Raw genomic sequence first — 20504 nt, forward strand, 5'->3', positions numbered from 1 at the left:
TTACATCACCTGAAGAGTGTTTCACACCTAACCAGCAACACTAATGTATTTATTAATCTGTCTATTGTAATAATTGAACAGGATGCAGGAAACTAATGCATGAAGTTCCCAGTAAAACATTTGCATTAATAATTGTTTTTTGTATCATCAGTGCTGTGTGTTTAGAGCAGCTGACTTCTCTCCTGCCTGCCACACTACCAAACACGCCAGCCTCCCAGGGGACAAAATCCTTTTATTGTAAGTGTATAACAATTAGAAATTAATGCTGTAGGTGCATGAGAGCCATGGGCAAATTTAGCTCTCATAAAGGCTATTTTGTCTGCTGTGTTTCATTTGGCCTTTGAGAGAGTTTTAGAACCTCTCCTCTCCATTTGACCAGTAGTGGGCGGTATTGGATCGACTACTCATCTGAGCTCTAAAGTTAAAGAAGTGATATACACTCACTCAGTGTAAATGTAATCAAACTGTTCAGACAGTTCTAAGCATTGGGGAAACAGGAGGCAGTAAATAACTAAGCATTAATTTGATTTTTATTATATCAATACTGCATATTCACAATAACCACATGAAACATGGCAACATTTGGGTAGAAGAATCCTAAGGTCTATCAAGAAACCTTATTTAAAGGTGCAAAAGAGTACCACCAGTGTACTGTCGAGAATCAAAATGATTGAAGTTTTGATTTTGTTTGTCACTCCTGATATAGAATATTGAGACATGTAACATCTACATGTAAAGAAACACTACATGTAGTTATTATACTGTACAACCTCTCTACTGTAGGAGATAATAGGAAGTAAACCTACAGGGTTTTAGATATACAGTAAAGCAGAAGTATAAAGCTTTGGAATACCACTGTATAAGGAATGCACAGAGCAGCTTTCTTAAACGATTTCACACAATGTCATCATTCTGTGTCACTGTAGATAAACACAATTTAAACATAATCTGGTTGAAATTACATTAGCATAACCTGCCAAACACAACATCTTGGCAGCACATTCTGCTACTCATCAATGGATGCATCGTGGTTGTTTTTCTGCATTAGAATTACATCTGATTCACGAGAGTCTCATAGTGAGTGAGAGGGTGGGGTACTGTGACTGCTGGAGTTTTTGAATTATTGTTTGGGGCTGTTGGTCTGAACTTTGATCCCAGGCTGCTCCTGTTTCTCAGCCTGTCTGTCCAAGTTGGGGCTGAGGCCCTTGGTACCTGCAGAGGGCAGTCGAGAAACCCCATTCACTGTCAGCGCCCCACTGTCTATTGGGCAGATATAGTCCGCAGATTCATCAGGTTTTCTTTTTCTGAGATGACTGAATTGAGTGAAGCCCAGCTTCTTTGGCTGAAAAAATTAAAAAGATTAAATTTGTTTTTATCATTTTCAAGTCATTGATGCTGCAACTTGCAAGGAACATTTGGACTTTCAGTTCATTTTACCTTCACTTTAGCAGTGGTAGTGAGGGGAACGTGGCCCGTAGCATTTCCATACTCTCGCTTCTCCTGCATGGCCTGAGACCCCACCAGGGTGGAGAAGGCAGTGGCGAGGTGACGACGAAGCAAAGTCTTCTGAGGAGGAATATTTAACAGCAGCGCCAAAGTCTCGGAGCTGAAGCGAGGCTCCAGGATCTATGCAAAAGCGTGTTGACAGTACATGGTGGCATCAAATTTAGATCTCCAGGCATGTAATGTAAGCATATTATCACCTGAAAGACTTGCAGAGAAGCTCAAACTCCACAGTACTTACAATCAGCCCACCGTGAACGCCACTCCCTCGTAGATTAGGAGCATACTCGGCTAGGTCCACTGCTCTTAGCCACTCCATGACACGATGGTTAGACCACTGCACCACATCTGATGGAGAGGGCTGCTTCTAAGTACACAAGAAGTGGCAGAATATTAAACAACAGCAGGACTCGGGAAGCAAATGTTTAAAAGGTTTTGTTAAAAGCCTTTAACATCTGTCTTTCTGTCTGTCACCATCTTGTGGACAAATTGTATAATGACACCTGTCACCACACAAACAATCTTTAACTCTCTCACATTGGAGTATTAATTTTACAAAATCCACCATAGTATAAAAGAGAGAAGTGCAGCACACAGTACATCCACTACATCATCTTCAACCCACTCCTTTCCATGTTGGCTTACCTCATCTCCAGGCCTACGTCGAAGACAGTTGGGGTTGAACTTGTTGGCGTGAAGAACATGGATGGCACATTTAATACTAAGGTGATGAAGCTGGCTAGTGACCTTCAGAGTCAAGAGGTCATTCTGAGTGAACAGCAAATAGGACATCAGTTTGTGAAATGTATACAAAGTCTTGTTAAGGAAAAAGCTGAATTACATCTTACCACTGTGAGGTATTGTATCATTCGACCGTCTACTCGAGCTTCATGGAACTGGTCTTTATACTGAGGCAAACCAATGTCATCCAACCAGCCTGCAAACATGAAAATATGAATTAACTTACATCTTCTAAAGCCCCTTTTAGTGCTGATTGTATATTAGTTGGCTGCAAACAAAAGAAATTACATTTTGCACGGTACATTTCTTTTCTTGCTGTGTGGTCTAAAAAGTGTGTCACTCTATTTCAAAATCTGATTAAAATTAGAACAGACAGCATGAGTCTTACGGGTGACCCAGATGTGGTCCAGCTCTGATGATTTCTCTATAACTTTAGTGGTGAATGCCTTCAGAGCCAGCTGCAACTTCTTCCTGTGCAGTGGATTCTTCATACCCATATCCTGAGGTCAGAAAGGACTTTGTCACTATAAAACTAAAGACTGGGGTTCACTCAAACACTACACAGTTTAGTTTGATAAACCATTTAAGTTTATCTTATTTTATCTCCTTATAATATATCAATAATTCTAACATATATTATGCCTTTTTTTTTTTGTATTTTATAGTTTAAAGTGGAATTAACTATCCTGTGTCATTCTCTGACCTTCTCAAAGTCCTGAGGTGTGGCAGCCAGCAGTGTCTGTCCATTTTCAACCCACTGTCTGGAGAGATTCACGTACTGGCCCAGTCCATATTCCTCTAGCCAGCCACACACCCGCTCCTTAGTCCACTGGCTGAACGGAATATTCATATCTCTGACAGGAAAAACAAAACAGATGTAACTAATTGGTGGACTCTTTTTTTGCAAGTAGTTTTTTTTTTAAATACAGTACAGTTAAATACATGAGGAACATCATGCATTTTAAACAAAATGTGTCATACTAAAAAAAAAAAAAAAAAAAAAAAAGAAAAGAAAAAAATCAGACATTAAACCATTAAAATATGACAAATGTACTGTAAGCTCAGGTGGAGGCACGGTTATCTTTACCTTGTGGAGTCATAAGATTCAGGGGTCCTGGTTAGTCTGGGTCCAGCTGTAGCACGTAGCCCCCCTCGTTGAAACTGACCAGCATCTGGATCTGCTGGTTGGAGTCCTCCAGACTGGGTTCTTCGAAGTCTGTATAGATAAAAGTAACATAGATAAATATGCAGGAAACATCTTAAATTCTCAGTGCACGATTTACTTAATTGTTGATCCCTTTTTTTGGCCTACTAAACGAGCATCTTTGTTTGTAGATATTGTTATTGTAATAATGCATTTTGCCACACTAACTTTCCCCAAAGTCTCTTGAAGCTCCTGTTATTCTTCATGTACTCTGGTGAGCCCACAGCTCGCTGGCCAGGTTGTGCATTAGCCTCAGAATTAACAGGAGAGTTATCGCTTGAAGTGCTGTCATCACCTTTCTCCAGCTTTCCTTTAAAAGAAAAGCACAGTCAGCGTAATACTACAAAGTATGTACTTAGTACTTTTTAGAGTTATGTAGTGGGGTAGTTAGAATATGCAGTATTTTAAATGCATTTTAACAAACAGAGACTGGATCTGGTCAAATAAACCTCCCACTAAGGATTTATTTGAAAAGAATCTATCAAGCAAATATTACAGAGAAACAAAAAAAAGAGGACACCTTATAATTTCAGCATTAATTTCAGCAAATAGTTCATTGGTAATTGTCCCATAAAAAAGAAAGGCTTTAACAACGGTGTGATCTTTTTGATACAGGGTGCAGCCTCCGCCCCACTGCAGAACTTAGCACAGCAAAATCAGGGTGGGGCTCAAGTTAAAACTGGTCAGTGGAGCTGAGGAAGGGTGGAGCTGGAATGAATGTGGTCAATCAGAGCCAAGAGAGGGTGTGTCTATCGCTTGATTCATCTTCTATGTCAGGAGCCTCTGCAATTAGTTGTGATCAAAGCCCTAGATGTGCACTAAATGTGAATGCTGCCTCTGCACATGGGAATTCCTGGTCTCGTGGCTGTTTCACAGCAAAAGAAAGTCCAACCTTATATCTGGAATTTTTACTGCACACAATTAATCACATCACATCCTGTTTAGCCTGTGTTAATCTGTCTGGATTTACATACTTTGGCTGTAGTCTCCATCTTCACTCCCATTTGGAGACTTTTGTCTCTGGATTTCACTGCTGCTCTCTCTGATCCCATTTTGCTCTGACAAAGAGGAGCTCACAGGCAGCGTCTGACTTCTGGTGTCACTCGGACAACTCTGGATTACCAACACAGATGTAAATAAAAGACACAAGCAGTCTGCTGGTCAACAAATCATACGTAATAGGGAAAATTTGTAAACTGTGAATTATTGACACAGAACAGCAGCTTGCATGTATTGTAGAAAAATTAACAAGGGAAGTATTCAGAATTAATTCTTGATATTAAAAGTGAGTGAAAAATAATTGGCTTAATAGACTAGTATGATTATTATAAATACCTTTTGTGAAGGTCCATTTGTTAAGTCATTCATGCTACTTAATAGAGTCTGTGGTTCTGTCCTAAAATGATAAAAACACAATAATCTCAGTATAATCTAACTCATGGTTATAGGAGTAATCCACTGATGAATAACTGCTTCATCACCTGGACTCACTGTCGTTCTGGACTGAAACAAGTGATGTCTGATGGGAGGAAGAGCTGTTTGTGGAAACCTGTGGTAGGCAAACTTAAAATTAGAGAAACTAAAGTGATAACCAACGTTACTTTTATAGCAGAAACAAACTACCTGGATTTGTTTCTACCTACCTCAGACTTCATATCCTCAGATTTTGTACTGGCAGAGTCAGTAGTCTTCAGTAGCCCCTGCTCCTCTTCCTCACTGCTACTTGATGGTGTCCTGCCATTTGACAATGAATGAACAGCAGGTGGAGCTACAGTAACAAAGACAAAGAAAGGAATGTGGTGACTGTTATTTTGATCGAATGTTATTGCTACGACAATACAGATACTTCAGGGAACAAGCTGATTACCTTGCCTGGTGGTGTGAGTGACCTCTCTGAATTGCCTGCATTGATTCAGGAGCAGAGTGAGCTCTTCTATACGTCGGTCCTGCAGAAAACAGGGTGGAGGGAGGTTCGGGGTCAACTAAACCCAATTAGTTTTGACATGTCATGTTTGGAAAAACACATATGGACCATCTGCTTCACTGTGTTACTAACTGATTTACCACACAAACGTCCCTCTTGCACCATATGGCCTTTACATTAGAATCGTGTATAGGGAGGGGACTGACATAGGCCTGGCTAGAAGTCTTACTTGTGGTAAGCAGCACGTGGAGGGTGTGTTTTTTGAAGTGGAGCCCATGCCTGGTTTTGTCATGGTTCTCTTAATGCAGCTCACTCCAAAATTAGGCTTGGCAGATCGAGGCCTACTTAAATGTGGCTTTGCCTGAAATGGCTCGCCTTGGGGTGTGTGTACGTGCATGTCTACATCAGTGTGCCACATGTAGGGCTGCTTCTGTAAGTTTTTTAAAGTCCAAGGCTCTCTGGAAGGCAGAATACAAAAGCCCCTCTGTACTATAAAAGGATGGAAGGCGGTGCCTCTGAGAAAAGACAACATCTAAAAACAGTTACCTTCTGACAGCAGTCGTGACAGCACCTCTATATACAGGCAATGAAGACACTTAACTCTATAGTAAAGCCATAACATGAATTCTGTATGTTTAATCATATACAGCTGGGCTCACCGCAAAGAATAAGGATAGATTTCCAGATTCCTGGTAGCTTACCTTCTCATCATTCGCAGCTACCAGTGATTTCATTCCACTTCTAAGCCTCTGTAGTTCTTGATCTATAAAGAGAAAGCCCATCCTTATTATTAATCTGTTTAGGCAGCTGCTCATGTCATTTAAATGATATTTTATAAACACATTCAGCAGTATTTTTACAAAAACAGGAACCGCAAAAACACGTGTTGGCATGTTGTCGAGTTTTGCCACTGTTTCAATCAAATAGTGCTTAGCATGTCAGCTTTCACAATATCTAGGTCCACAATCTATAGACGCTTCCTTTGTAATAACTGCAGGCATATTGGCAGCGTTGCTGGTGAGTGACAGTGATTATAAAAAGCAAGTACAGCAGGGATGTATTTACAGTATCTATTAGGAGTAAACAGGACATTATGCCTTAAGGAATTTGTAAATACAGGGAAGCAGACAAACGGAAAGGAGTCTGTGCTCTATATAAATTTGGAAAGTAATTGCAGATTGTCGGAACTGCACTTTACAGCCGAAGGAAATGCAAGATAATGAAATCAAGAGGCATGTCTGGGGAAAGGAATAAACAGAAAAATCAAAGGAAGACATGCCCCATGGGTCTAAAGTAATAGTTATTAAGTTCTGTTCAGGCTTACATTCGATGTTTAGCCTCTTCCTGTACATCTCCTCTGTTGGAGAGAGACCCACAGCTGTTACAGCAAGTTAATGACTGCAAAGGAGTCATTAACTGTGTCACCTATGAAGCTGGGTTCCTCTCTGACAGCGAGAGGCTGTTGTTGACAGGGAGGTCGAGGACTGGAGTCTCATTGCTCTGCTTACCTCTCTCCGAGCTCTCAGTGGATAGAGAAGGTCTGGCCAGCAGCTGAGCGTGCAGGTCCTCGATCTCAGCGTTCTTACTGAGCAGAAGCTGCTGAAGGCTGCTGATCTCTGCCTGTGGGTAGCAAACAATAAGCAATCTTAGCAGAAAGGACATGTACTATGTGTAAACACACATCTGTTTAAACACACAAAGCTAAAAGCTTTTTGACAATCACAAAATCAAGATATATACATGGATCCTAATTTACAGACCTAGCAGATGCCCTAACTTAAAAACAGATATCGATGTTTTTCCATCATTATATACTGTGTATATATAAAACACCCACAACAAACACAGATGCTTCTCCTCTCCCTTTTTGAGGACCAATTATTAGGCCACTATCTGGAGTTTGTTTTGAAGTTGTAGGAGAAAGCAGATGGCGGTAGGTTTTTTTCCCTGTAAGCTGTGTAGAAGAAAGTGGATTGAAAACACATTTTTCCGCTCATAAACAGTATCACTTTCCTCTCGTTTAAGAAGGTAACATAAACCAAGGTACACACACTATATATGTTTATATTTTTTTCTTTTTTTTGTGTGTATACCGTATGTAGTAGTACAAAGTAGCTTCAAAGAGTACAGCAAGTCCTGAACAAAGTACGGCGATTAACACCTATGCATAAGGTAGGTCATGTGGAGGGAGGGTTTCCCCCCAAATCCAGCATCCTGAGACTGTACACTAAGCAGAAGGAAGGATGCTGAGGATTAATGAGCATCAAAGCCACTATCCAGGATGAAACAACCAAGTCCATGAATACATCAAGAAGATGGCCCCATGTGGTGACGTCCTTAGTGAATACTTTAGGCAGCAGAAATCAGAGGAGCAAGGGAAAGAAGAGCAGGAATCCTCATGGAGGGATAAACCCATGCATGGTATGCACCACCGTCAGATAGAAGAAGTGGCTGATATTGAAAAATCCTACCAGTGGCTGGACAAAGCTGGACTTAAGCAGAGCACAGAGGCACTAATCCTAGCAGCACAGGAGCACGCTTTAATGTACAAGATGAACAGAGGTCTACCAGGCAGGACTCCAGGTGCAGGCTGTGCAAAGATGCCCCTGAATGACAGAGCTAAGATCCTGTGGGACTTCCAGATACAGACCGAGTAACTGGTAATGGCAAACCAACCCGATGTACTAATTGTGGACAAACAGAAGGACAAGGTGGGAGTGGTAGATGTAGCAATCTCAACCGATAGCAACATCAGGAATAAGGAACACGAGAAGCATGATAAATCCAAGGGCTGAAAGAACAGGTACCCGTTGTAATAGGAACACTGGGGTCTGTGACGCCCAAAGTTATTACAGCAGATTCCAGGAACAACATTTGAGATCTCTGTCCAGAAGTGGGCAGTCCTTAAGATACTGCGCAGGACCCTCAAGCTTTTAGGCCTCTGGTAGGGGACCCAATCTTGAAGGAAGGAATAAGAATGCCCAAAAAGAAGGGGCAGGTGGGGAATGAGTACTTATTCTCTCTAAGTAAAATAATTCACGAAACAAGGAATGCCATGTGGTCAGGCTAGTGTATACAAGTGGTATGTTAAGAAGACTAAGCTTTTATTAAATGTATTTCCACAGTAGTTCAAAAAGAAGGTAAAAATCTTTTACCTTCTCTTTTCTTAAGAAAACATAGGTGTCCGTGAATGGGAGAACACATGTGAACCAGAATGACTCAACTGGTTGGAACATCAGATTGGACATCATTTAGGAAACTTGAGCGGACAGTTAGCAGTGGAATCTGGGCACTGATGGTGTAGTGCAAAGTCTAGACACAGTGAAAACTTATTTTTACCTTCGTTGCTTTGAGTTTCTTCTCATATTGTATCTTCTGATCTTCCAGGTGTTCCACTTTGTCTTTGAGGATCCTGAGCTCTTTAAGTAAACCCTAAAACAGAATATGTGGAAAAAAAAAACTTACAACAGTAATTGGTGTAAACACTGTGGTGGTGTTAATATAGCTGCACATTGTTCTTATAAGGAAATACATCTATTAGTTGTGTCAAACACTGATGCATAATATATAAGTATGATTTACTTTTCCGTTCTTCCCAATGGATTAATAACGTTTGCACAGTGACATGGTGCATTACTTTAAGGGTGCATGTTTTATTTGATTGTGAACTGCGGGATTACACGTACACACACATAGTGAGACAACCCATGCTATTTGTGACATTACAAGTCATGCAGGCAGGGCTGTGCCTACACTTTCTCCTCCACATAGGTTCTGCTCTGCTTCTGAGCTTCCCTCTTCCATGATGTGTGTGCTCCCATCACGCCCATCTGGAGCCTCTTCTTGTGTGCACATTACCCCTGAGGTTCCATCACAGGGTGGCCCAGGGTTCGAACCCTGGCCCTCACAGGAATCTGCAGGGCAGGCCACTGGAGAAGTGCTGTCAACCGGACTCTCCAAGGCCTTTTTCTCCTGGATCTTGCTATTGATCTCCTTCTGAAATCTACACATCTGCTCCTGCAGCTCACTAATGAAATTCACTACAGTCTGACAGATTCAGTGGGGAAGAGAACATTTAGAGAATAATTTAGGAAGGGAACAGGAAACCCTGTAGAGAAATAATAGACTGTAGGCCTGTACATTGTTACACAAGTGACATTTCAAATCAATTGTTTTCCTTCTACCTGATACATTGTCATCCTATTTTGTTAAAATATAGAGTTGCTGGAGAGTCTGAATACAAAAACTGATAGTGAACCTGTATTCCAAATGCACATTCTTGTTTGGTCCCATATACAGACACACTGGGCCTGTCAGTCTAATCTGGACTAGATAAGCACGATGTTTTGTGTTTGTTCATGAATGTGAACATATTTCTAGCTTTCACCACCACTATGTCAACCTAATGCTGCCACATACACCTGAATTCATCCAAATCCAGTTTAGCTAAAGGATGGCTTGCACTGAAAAAAGAAAAGAGGGGTGAATAGGTTCACCATCTTTTAGATGTGATCCGTGCCCATGTTCCTTCAAAAAGATTGTAAACAGCAGCCCAGTTATGCTCGGACTGTGGACAGAGGAAGTCTCACTTGGGGTCCAGAGCAGCGGATGTGACAGATGATATGCTGTGCCTCTATGGCTAAATTTAACTATGAGCTTATTGACTCCACAGCAAAGAGGTTTGCATACTGTGCGTGTGTGTGTGTGTGTGTTTGTGTGTGTGTGTGTGTGCGCGTAAACATGCATATGTGTGGACATGTTTTTGTAGTAGAGGTTGCACGTGGGAGGCTAGTAAAGTTTTGAAAGCAGATTGTTTGTCCAATTGTCTTTAAGTTCAGCTGTTGGGTTTGATCACATGAGCAGTACTGGAAAGATATAATCCACAAAGACACATCTATGCCATTTCTTTCTGCTCAGTAATGCAAATCAAGCTACTCTATTATTATTATTATAATTTTTTCCGAATGGCTCACTCAAAGTTTACTACCACCAACAAAATTCTCTGGACTGAAGCACACACTCCACACACTCCCTCATATTTGACATCCATCATGCAAGCTCTGCTATGCCTGACCTCACCTAACACAAAGGCTCTTTGACCAGCAATGTTTTGACGGTAACATTACAGTATCCTGTATAGTAATAGTGCTGCGTTCTCTGCTTTCCGTTTCACTAACGCATACAGTCATTGAATGCCCAGCATGTCTGCTGGTAACACATCAGTCTTAAGCAAATACATGATTCCATTTAAATGGACAAAAAATCAAAAAATGTAAACCTGTGGAGAGGTTTTTTTTTTTTTTTCTTTTCCCTGTACACTTTGACCAAGAACAACTCAGCCAGGATTTGGGTGAATGTTCCCCTCCATCCGTCCAGAAAGTGTTTATGGTCTTCCATAAAATCAGCAGCTTGACTTCAAGGTTAGATCCATCAGAACACAGTAGATTTGTCTGTGTACCCTCGTCAACGCTGGCAGGGGAAGGTTTAAATTTCCAAAGACTGAAGGAAAACATAAGTGTTCCTGAGGATTTTAGCTAAACAGATTGCTCCTTGCCAACAGTCCTTGGTGAAACATATTTGTTAAAGAGGAATGCTGAAGTTTAAATGAGAAATTATACTGAGTTTAATTTTCCTCAAATTTAGGAAAACAACAAGTAAATCAAGTCTAACTGGAATTGCCCAACAAGGCAACCTTGTTTTGATGGATACATATTTAAATCAGTTCTGAGAAACACTGCAGGCATACCTACGTACTATAAAAACACTTTCTGACCACAAAGACTTTCAGAAAGCCTTACAGTACCTCTGCTTTGTGCTGCCTCTCAGCCCCATGGGCCTGTCTTCCCTCCATGTCTGCCAGCTTCAGTTTCAGGTAGGAAACCTCCCCCATAAGACTCAGTTTCTGGCTCTCCAGTGACGTCCTATGCAGAAGCTCCTGTCATTAGGAACACACAGCATAAGCGTGGAGTAACACAAACAAAAGACATCAAAGGCAATCTAAGCATATGTAAATACATTAGCCCTTCAATCATACACAGCGCTCACTTACTGAGCCAAGGCAGCATTAAGTATGAGGCACAGCAAGCGACCAGTTCTGTAATGACAGTCCCCTCAGATAAACCCACTGGTTTCAAACGCTGTTTGAGTGGCTAAATATACACAACCCATGGCCACTATTTATAATGCCTATTTCACTGCTCACTGTACGGTACTCAAAGTACACAGCAGAGGGGGGAAGAGAGAGTGAGAGAGAGGTAGCAGAAGCATGCAAACAATCCAGAGAAAGAACATTAATATAGCTATGACAGGTGCATTTTCCTTTTGGTGTGAACTGCTGCCACTCTAACCTGGTCCTGAGAGAGACCACAAGGCAGTTTTGCAGCACCACTCGGTGACTTATCTGTCCTCAGTGGATGTCAGCCTTGAGAGTTAATGCAGACAGATGTGTTACTAAATTGGTTGATGTCAAGCAGGTGCTAAATCACTTAACGTCTAGAAATCAGGCATCTGAGGCAAAGAAAACAGTGCATATGGATACATCCATCTAAAACTCTGACTTTGGAAAGTATCTGGGCTTCTCTTAGTGTGCACACGGAAAATATTAGAACTTTGTCACTTGGAAGAGATTTACGGCTCAGGTCCAAAGCCTCATAATGACCATGTCTCCAAGAATCCAGCCCAGGCTGCCCCTAGATACACTGCACACACACGCTGTACAGCATTTTACATAGACGGTATGTGTTAAGTTGACAACTCAACACATTTAAAAGACACTTTGCTGGCATGAAAGTCTTCTTTCAAAGGGGGAATTCACAAGAGCAACATTACAAGAACGAGTTACATTTATTCTGTGTAATACCTGATTCATCTTACTCCAGATTCTGCCTGCAGCAAATGAAGCTTAAGTGCATTTTTCCTCTCGGATAGAACAATTTGTAGCTTCAGTGGCTTAGAGGCTCATACATCCATTCGATTCAGTGTCCTTCCTACTGATGAGCAAAGTCTCCGATGTGGATTTGAAGTCAAAAGCAAGCAGCTGAAAGTTTTTCAGACATACTCTTCTAGTTCTTAAAGGAACACCACCCCTATGTTTTCTCCCTCCCATTTCTCCACCTTTTTCATTTGGTCTTTCTGTCCTTATTTTCCCCCTCTCTTTCCCCCTGTTGTCCTCTCTCGCTCTCTCTCTTTCTTTCTGTGTGTGTGTGTGTGTGTGTGTGTGTGTGCGTGCGTATGTGTGTGCAGTGACTCAGTTCTTGTGGTTACAGGTTGGAGGTGTGGCCAACGGTGTTGTAATCACCTGCCTAGACCGACCAGTCTGGCCCTACATAAACCATGGTTATGTAGGGCCAGACACTGTCCTGGAATGAGTCTGAGCGTCCTAAATATTTTGGTTGTCAAGGTAATCTGCAGCTCAATACACTGGAATCCTAGGAAGGAATTTCTCCCTAGGAAGCAAAACTCATAGCGAGTTAAACCTTACAATTTATGAGACAAAACTGGATCTGCAGGAGGGTCATTTTGAAAAGATAAATGGACATTTGGTCCCCCGGTCACATGTCATTAACTAAATAAACAAAATTGATTTAAAAGCCCTGAACATCTTTTGGTGAAAGTCAGAGTTTCCTGACTTTGATCCAGTAACACATAAAACGTTTGGAAAGTGCAGTGTAAGATATTTTGACTCGAGTCAGCGTGAAGTGAGGTCAGCAGAGGGGTGTACCTGCTGTAACATCTCCTCTGTGGAGTTAAGTTTGTGCTGATGCTCTACCAGAGAACTCTCTAGATCGCTGATCTTCAACCCCTGAGCCTCCACCTGGTCTGTCAGCACACTCACCTGTGTGTAGACCAAAAAAAAAAAAACAGTGGACAGATGAGAATTTCAACACAAAACCTGGCCAATAAAACAGTTTAATCATCTTTTGGTTTCACAATGTATCATATAATTCACAGATTGAATTCCACTACCACAGTTTCTCACAGTGCAAAGTGCTCTTAATGCCAGCGCAAGTCACATAATTCATCATGCTCGTTTTGTTGAAATTTGTATATTTGTGCCAGATTAAACAGTGCAAACATTCCCTCTGAGATGAAATGAATCATTCTTTGTGCCTCACTAAGAGCTTGCAACACAGCAATGTCAGCATTTAAATCCAAATCTGTAGCGAAACTATTAAGGGCAAATCAAAGCTAATCACATGCTAAAAGGCAGCCAACTGAAGCAGATTTCATCTGAGGCCTGAAGAAACAAACAGGTCACCTGCTGTCACACACACCTACGTGATACAGTAAATGCTGGTGCTAGCCTCAACCTGTCTGAGATAATCACTTGTTCAGCAGTACTGAGAGCTATACACTCCTACACACATATAGGCACAGAAAAACACATTACACGGAACAAGACAGTCGAGTGTTGTAACAGGGTCAAACCCACTTTATAACCGTTGCTTCACCATCCAGTGCATAAGAAACTCCCTGTTTCGCAACATTTACAATACAATACAATACTGTGACCTACCTTTGCCCTGTCACCTTCCTTTACTTATCTCTCTCCTCTATCACTGTTACAGCATGTGGCAAGGGCCCATTGCAGAATCAGTTCACATTAACAGGGTGCTGTAATTTGTCCTTTTCTTTAAGCGAAGCTCTTGATTCACCTTTATAGAATAAATGCTTTAGCTTAAGTATTTTTTAAAGGTCAGTTAAATATTTTCCAAAGAAAGATAGCCAGAGATAAAAGTGTTTACGGTTTAACAAGATGCAGCCCAACCAAAGAAAACACATCAAGAGGAGTGACTGGTCTCACCTGCAGAATTAGTGACTCTTTGTCTCCCTCCAGACGTGATAATCGCTCCTGGTAGGACTCACTGTTGCTGTTTGAATGGAGGTTTACCTTCAAAATGAAGGTCAGTAAGTACACTGTTAATACAGAACAGTTGTTCAGTGGGTTAAATATGTTTTTTGAATGAGATTGCAGCCACAGTCATAAACTTGCACGCAGAATATTGCACACATACAGTACTCAGCTCTCAGCTTCTTTTGGATCGGTGGATTTTATGTCGAAAAGCCTGTAAGAGGTTTAAAGGTTCTAATCCACCATTAAAAGTTGTGCACAACTTTTCATTCTGACTGATTAATGGGAGAAAAATGTTTTCCAAGCACAGACCTGCACGTGAAGTCGGGGATAGGTCAGAGCCATCAGTGAAAGGTCAGTAACGTGTCACATAATAGGCTCAAATTTCCCAGAAATGCAGGTTTTCAATCGCATTCATGGAACCAGTGTCCGTCATGCTGAGCCTGCTCTCTAGTGTTTTAATAGTAATGGCATAATTAAAGTGCTACTTAACTTTCAGCAGTCAATAGCATTTGTTTCATTTTTTCTCATACACAAGGCCCTTCTTATTTTTCTTAGGTCAGTATTCTTGTTACACTTCATTTACATCTTCCTGTGTGCTTAATTATTTCAAATGATCTTTTTTCTAATCTAAACCACTTAACTTCTCAGATGTACAGTAAATCCATACTTTCTTTCATCAAGACCTAGGCTATAATAATGTGATTAATCAGATGAGGTTTAGGTCTAATGAGCAGCACTGAGTGATGTTTGTGAAAACTCTGAATGTGTTGCTAAAGAGGCATTCATTCAACTTTAAAGACTTTTCTGAGGCTGCATGTGTGTTGTTAACCTGAGATGAAGAAGAAATTGCATTAGTTTTTTTTTAAGTGTTACTAGTTTATTTACAGTGGTTTCTTAATATTTTATGGTTTAATACAGTCTATTGCCAAACAATATACTGTACTAAATATTAGCCATGTACCGTGTATAAAGTATCAGGTATAAAAAAAAACAGAATCAAGTGTGGAGGAAAATTCCTGAGTCAACATTTGTTCCTTTCCAGATTATTAAGTCATAGTGAGTATACCATTCTTACACAATCCAAGCTCACAAAGACTTGCTCAGTAGGAATTAATACCTATTGACGCCCACCAGGGGTAAGATGTTATGTGCTCCCTACAGGTTTAAGAGGTAGGAAATGATCTCAGCTAACATGTGCATCCATTTATCATTCTCCTCAAACACTTCATGACCAGTTTGGTAGACTTAACCATTAACACAAGTGTCACCAGCAGTGAACCATTTAAAGACAGAGTGCACTGGTCAGAATAACAACAACATTGCTTAAATACCTCAGTTGACTCTTTTCGTACACCAACATCCCCAGTCTTCAAGGGGCTTGAATGTGTGTTACGTATTGTGCAGCACACCTCTTCGCCACACAAACAAAGCACGTCTTCCCCATACATGTTATACTATGGCAATTGTGTGCATGCAGGGAAAGCAACACCCTGTCCAGGAGCAAAATAAACAAACCTGATCTGTCGTACAATCGGGGTGCAGTGTGATGAAGAGTGATATGAAGAGTAAAAGATCTTACCTTTCTGAGCCAGGCAAAATGTTTGTAGAAATCAATATCATACTCCATGCTGCAGGCCCATTGTACTGCAAGTCTAACTTTTAATGTGAAATACGAACTCAACTTAGCCAGTGCTACAAAGCATCAAGGAGAATGAGCAAAGACCAAAATCCACAGCAGGACAAAAACTGGTTCTTAACTGTGCTGTACTATGTGTCTCCTTAAAATCAAATTCCCCTCCGTTCACAGACCCTCCGTATTGCAGATGTAAAGCATGCAGAGAGGACCTTGTTGCTTGTGGTTTGGAGTCTGCTCTGCCTTAGACTTTTAGAGCTCAGACGAATAACTCAAACTATGCCAGCTGGACGTACTCCCTTTCTTCCTTCTCTTTTTTAAAAAAATTCTTTCTAACTCCCTAATTTTCACATGTTTTCTCTCTTAAGTACACTGTTAACTGCTTCAGTATTTACCACATCTCTGCATGTCTGCTGCCTGCCCCTCACAGTCTTTTTCTGTCCTCCCTTCCTTTCTCCTGTGCCCCTCTCTGTCTCTCTCCAGCCCTGTCCTTATACTCTGTCTGAGTAACCTCTCCGTCAAGCTAATTTTGCAGGGTTTCCTAAAGGGGCACAGGGGAGAGGAAACTTTCTGCAGCACATGCTCGTCAGATGTGGTGCAGACGGGAGGGAGAAGGCAATGGGGGAAAGTAATTGTAAAGTTGACAATATTAAATTTAAGTAGAAATATATTAAAGGAGGACAGATACAAGTGGTGCCTAACCTGGATCAGATAAACAAAAGGGAGGACGGGAGTAATGCAGGGGTCTGAAAATGAAGTAACAAGTAATGAGTAACAGGTCAGTGAAAATGGGGTGCAACTGCTTATACTTCAAAACAGGAGATCTGGATCTCATTACCGGTGCAGTTTGCTGTAGATGCAGCTTCAACTTTTTAGCAGACAGTAAAAAAGCTCCAGATGTTGATAACCAGGATCAAAGACCTGCATACAACGCAACCAGTAAAACCCTCTGATTCTAAAGTATAATGTATAAAGTATATATATATATATATATATATATATATATATATATATATATATATATATATATATATGGTAACAAATACCATATACTATATATGTAACAATGACAGCCAATTTTTTTCTTACATTTTCACATTTCCATTTGCATTCTGGGTGTGGTGTAAAGCTGTTATTATCGGTAATCCATCTTTGTGTGAGAAAGGGCTTCAGATGTAACTGACCCAGGACTCACCTCCTCTCTCTCCAGCCATTTCAATATAACATGAGCTGTCTCAGTGGAGACTTGTTTCCTGAGAGAGGCCTGTTCTTCCTCACTCCCCTGGTCTTCCAGAACTGCCCTGAGGGCCTCAGTCAGCTGAAGAGCCTTGAAGGCGGGGTCCATGGGTGGGGGAAGGAGCAACTTTGGGGAGCACTGTGAGCATGGGTGACCTTGGCCACCTAACTGCAGAAGGGCACTGAGCAGCCCATCACCAATTTTGCCTTCAGGAGAGAAAAAACATTTTTCAGTACTGCTCATGAGAAAAACAACTGTGATATTTTGATTATTTTAGAATTCAGATTCTCAATTATTGCAGTTGATTTAAGGAGACAGGAAGGCGATATTATAGCAAGTTACTGAAATGACCTCTAGGGGGCAATATTGTGCTCCAGTGTGGTTTACTAGATGTAAATAGAATCAAAAAGCATAGTACTGTGGTTTCTGAGATCCACAAATTAGAGGTCCATCTTGTAGGTTACTGTAATTATCATGTAATAAGTTCCAAACTACTTTCATGTTCGCTATAGGATACAGTGACGCAGCCAGGACATTAGGTGAACATGTGTAAACATAAAGCATCTGTCAGTTGTGTGAACTTTCACTGACTGTGTGCAAAGGTGGAAGAAATAAAATAAATAAATAAAATAGCAATACACAGTGTATAATTGATGGTACGAGTACAAGTATTGCCTCAAAAATACTTGTACCAAAAGTAGAAGTGCTCATTTTGATTTTTAATTTCTTTTTTTGGCCTTTCGCCTCATCCTGTGAGTTCAGATTCACCACAGTGGGTCATTTGTCTGCATGTTAAATTTGCAGCAGTTTTTACACCCGATTCCCTTCCTGACACAACCCTCCCCAATTTTTACCAGGCTTGGGATCGGCACTGTGCAGCTGGGGATCGGGAATGTGTTTGTAACTTTATTGTTGCAGATGTAATAGCTGAGCGTATTCCAGTGATGTGATATGGTATTCTGATAATCCTATATGTTAAATATTTTAATTATAATTTCAACTTGAGAATTTTTGAAAAGAGGTAAATAATAATTTATTAATTAGATTCAGAGAAGTAACTTATAACTATATATTGAAAATAAGCTGAATTAGCAAATAACAGTATTCAATAAAAGTGGAAATACGTTAAATAAGTGTATTTAATTAAATGTACTTAATTACTTAACACCGCTGACAATGAATAGTTAGCAGCAGTTATCACATATGTAGTGCAGTGTCTCAGTAAAGTACCAAATTGGTGGACTGCCTCCTCTGTTATTACAACTTTATCTTCTGACCCTTTGTCACAGCCACAGCCGTGTTTTCTAAAATGTATCACCTCTGCTAGAAAGTACAGATGGGAAGACACTTGAAAGCTTGCGTTTTGTTCTGTAAGCTGTATAAAAGGCAACAAAAGTGTACAAATGAGTGAGTAAGAAAATGAAAGACAAGAACTCATCTAATCAAAACTACTCTAGTCTCTGCAGAACAACTTTGCAAACTCTTTCTAGCTTTTTGGTCATTTATCCATCACAATTTAGATAACTCTGTGAATATCACTGTATCACACTGTATATGTATATGTATGTGAATCCCCTGGAGAAATCGTGTGGGCAGGTCTGGTTTTATGGAAGCCTGCAATTACAAACTGGGCAGCCAGTTGAAGCTCTGATAAAGAAACAGAAACTCTTACCAGCAATAATGTCGTCCATTTGCTCCAAGGCAGCCTCCAACATGTGGCTGGCATCTGACGCCATGGCAACACACTGTGTTGTACAATAAAGCAGCACCAGCAGATCCTCATTCACTAATGTGAAGACGGCAGAGACTTACTGTATCTTGTGGAAGGATAGAGAGTGAGACATGTCAGACACAGCGTCACAGACTACTCCCCTTCCATGTCGCACTGAGATCCTTGTGCAGCAAAGCAACAGCGGCTGTCCTGACATCTGAGGGACTTCCAAGTAAATAACCTCCAGTATGTGGCTTTTGGGTTTAAACTCTCCTCTCATTTTGTGGCCAGAGCCTTACCCATTGTCAGCGCTGCTATACACTCAAGGCCAAGCCCCATATTTAGAATAGTTTCTCTTTGTTTCCTTAAATTTCACTGGCTGTTTGTTTGTATATATTTTACTCCACAGCACTGACGTTTCTGAATCAAATTTGATGAGTTTGTATGAAAATCAAAGTGGAAAAAGTGACAAAACTATATGTTTAGCTTAAAACCAATAGTTTCAGTGGAGCCCCAGAGGTCACATCAGGGCACCGGACCACGCTAAGTAGATTTTGATTGATGCTGATGACAGAGAACACGCTTCATAATGTGAAGCAATGCACAATAAAGCTAGAAAAAGCAGCAGCGGACTTAGCAGCTTGGCTGTTGGTGATATTTCATTCACTGGCTTGATATTAAATTCATTGTTATAACTTGCATAACAAACAAGAAAGAACAAGCAGTCTTAGGATAGATTGACACGGAGTAAACTCCCATGTTTTACTGCTGCTCTGTTTAAACAATACTGCATTAGCAGGACAAGCCTGTGAAACAAAGGTGTGCGCTTAATCATGTCTATGTGATGAAAGAAAGGCTTTTTATTCTGTCACTTGATGAGAACATTCATCCGCAGAGACAGAGCTATTTGTTATTATTATTAGTTCATATAAAGACATAGTATTGTTGGTTCGGAATATGACAGCATTTAAAGTAAGCTGGAAAAATGCACAGTGAGTTCAACGAAAGGTTAATATCCCAGGAAGATAATTCTGTAATATATATATTTACAAATTTTCACTTATGAAAATATAGATAAATATTTGATAGTTGAAGGTTTTCTTCTAATTTAAAACGCGATTTAATCAGTAATATTATTAATCTCTTCAGCCATTTATTATTAAGAGTTATTAGTTATTGCTTTTATTGGTTAAGCTTCTTAATTATCTATTTATTGCCACATCTTTTATATTTTCCTCTGGGTCAGACACTGCCCTACCGTATGTTATATACTGTCTGACCAACAGGGGCGTTACTGATCAAGACAAGATTACTTACAATCTTGCAAAAATCTCAGCCCATACAAGAGGCTTACTATAAAATACAACATTTAATTTCATTTATGCAACATTATACTAACTGCGCTGCCAAGAAGATTTAAATATATGGATTATAATTTGAGAAATGTGCAATGCATTGGAAGTTATTTGAATGTTATTACTTATTTAATGCACGTGTATGGAAATTTGCCATATTATGTCAGTATATTTTTCTCACACTTTATCTAAAATATGTTATATTCAATTTATGGATCTTTATTATTTATTCACCTGCCCAGCTACAGTATTAATCAGTCCAGTCATGTTTAACTAATGTGAAATACTACACTAAGTCTTTATTATACATTTTTTAAATAATTTACACTGGACTAGTATTTA

The 20504-nt window shown here is 40.3% G+C and overlaps 1 protein-coding gene across 12 annotated transcripts; it reads right to left on the minus strand.

Moving 5' to 3' along the window:
* Nucleotides 1-508: 508 nt before the first annotated feature.
* Nucleotides 509-18888, minus strand: ppfibp2a (PPFIA binding protein 2a). Of its 12 annotated transcripts, none has more exons than XM_067487179.1 (24): nt 18769-18888; nt 17055-17302; nt 14176-14262; nt 13093-13206; nt 11176-11307; nt 9126-9419; nt 8712-8804; nt 6881-6992; nt 6697-6729; nt 6032-6135; nt 5316-5394; nt 5092-5216; nt 4930-4997; nt 4784-4844; nt 4423-4561; nt 3617-3758; nt 3332-3460; nt 2948-3098; nt 2633-2744; nt 2352-2440; nt 2149-2271; nt 1745-1867; nt 1438-1626; nt 509-1342 (listed from the first exon to the last, which is right to left on the minus strand). In XM_067487179.1, the coding sequence occupies exons 1-24, from the start codon at nt 18830-18832 to the stop codon at nt 1121-1123; spliced, it is 3033 nt and encodes a 1010-aa protein (XP_067343280.1). In that variant the 5' UTR covers nt 18833-18888; the 3' UTR covers nt 509-1120. The 12 variants fall into 12 exon arrangements, with proteins under 12 accessions (XP_067343280.1, XP_067343270.1, XP_067343294.1 ...); XM_067487169.1 differs by having other exon boundaries at nt 1745-1870; nt 18769-18886; XM_067487193.1 differs by having other exon boundaries at nt 1745-1870; nt 6074-6135; nt 18769-18885.
* Nucleotides 18889-20504: the final 1616 nt, after the last annotated feature.

Source organism: Channa argus, chromosome 2 (assembly GCF_033026475.1).
Source record: "Channa argus isolate prfri chromosome 2, Channa argus male v1.0, whole genome shotgun sequence".
Classification (NCBI taxonomy): domain Eukaryota; kingdom Metazoa; phylum Chordata; class Actinopteri; order Anabantiformes; family Channidae; genus Channa; species Channa argus.

Excerpts from the sequence above, each read along its gene's own strand:
- ppfibp2a (XM_067487169.1), bottom strand. The coding sequence starts at position 18,832 with ATGGCGTCAGATGCCAGCCACATGTTGGAGGCTGCCTTGGAGCAAATG. Across the intron at positions 6,136-6,696 it reads GAAGAGGCTAAACATCGAAT|ATCAAGAACTACAGAGGCTT; the intron begins GTAAGCCTGAAC and ends TTCTCTTTATAG. Across the intron at positions 4,562-4,783 it reads CAAATGGACCTTCACAAAAG|AGTTGTCCGAGTGACACCAG; the intron begins GTATTTATAATA and ends TTGGTAATCCAG.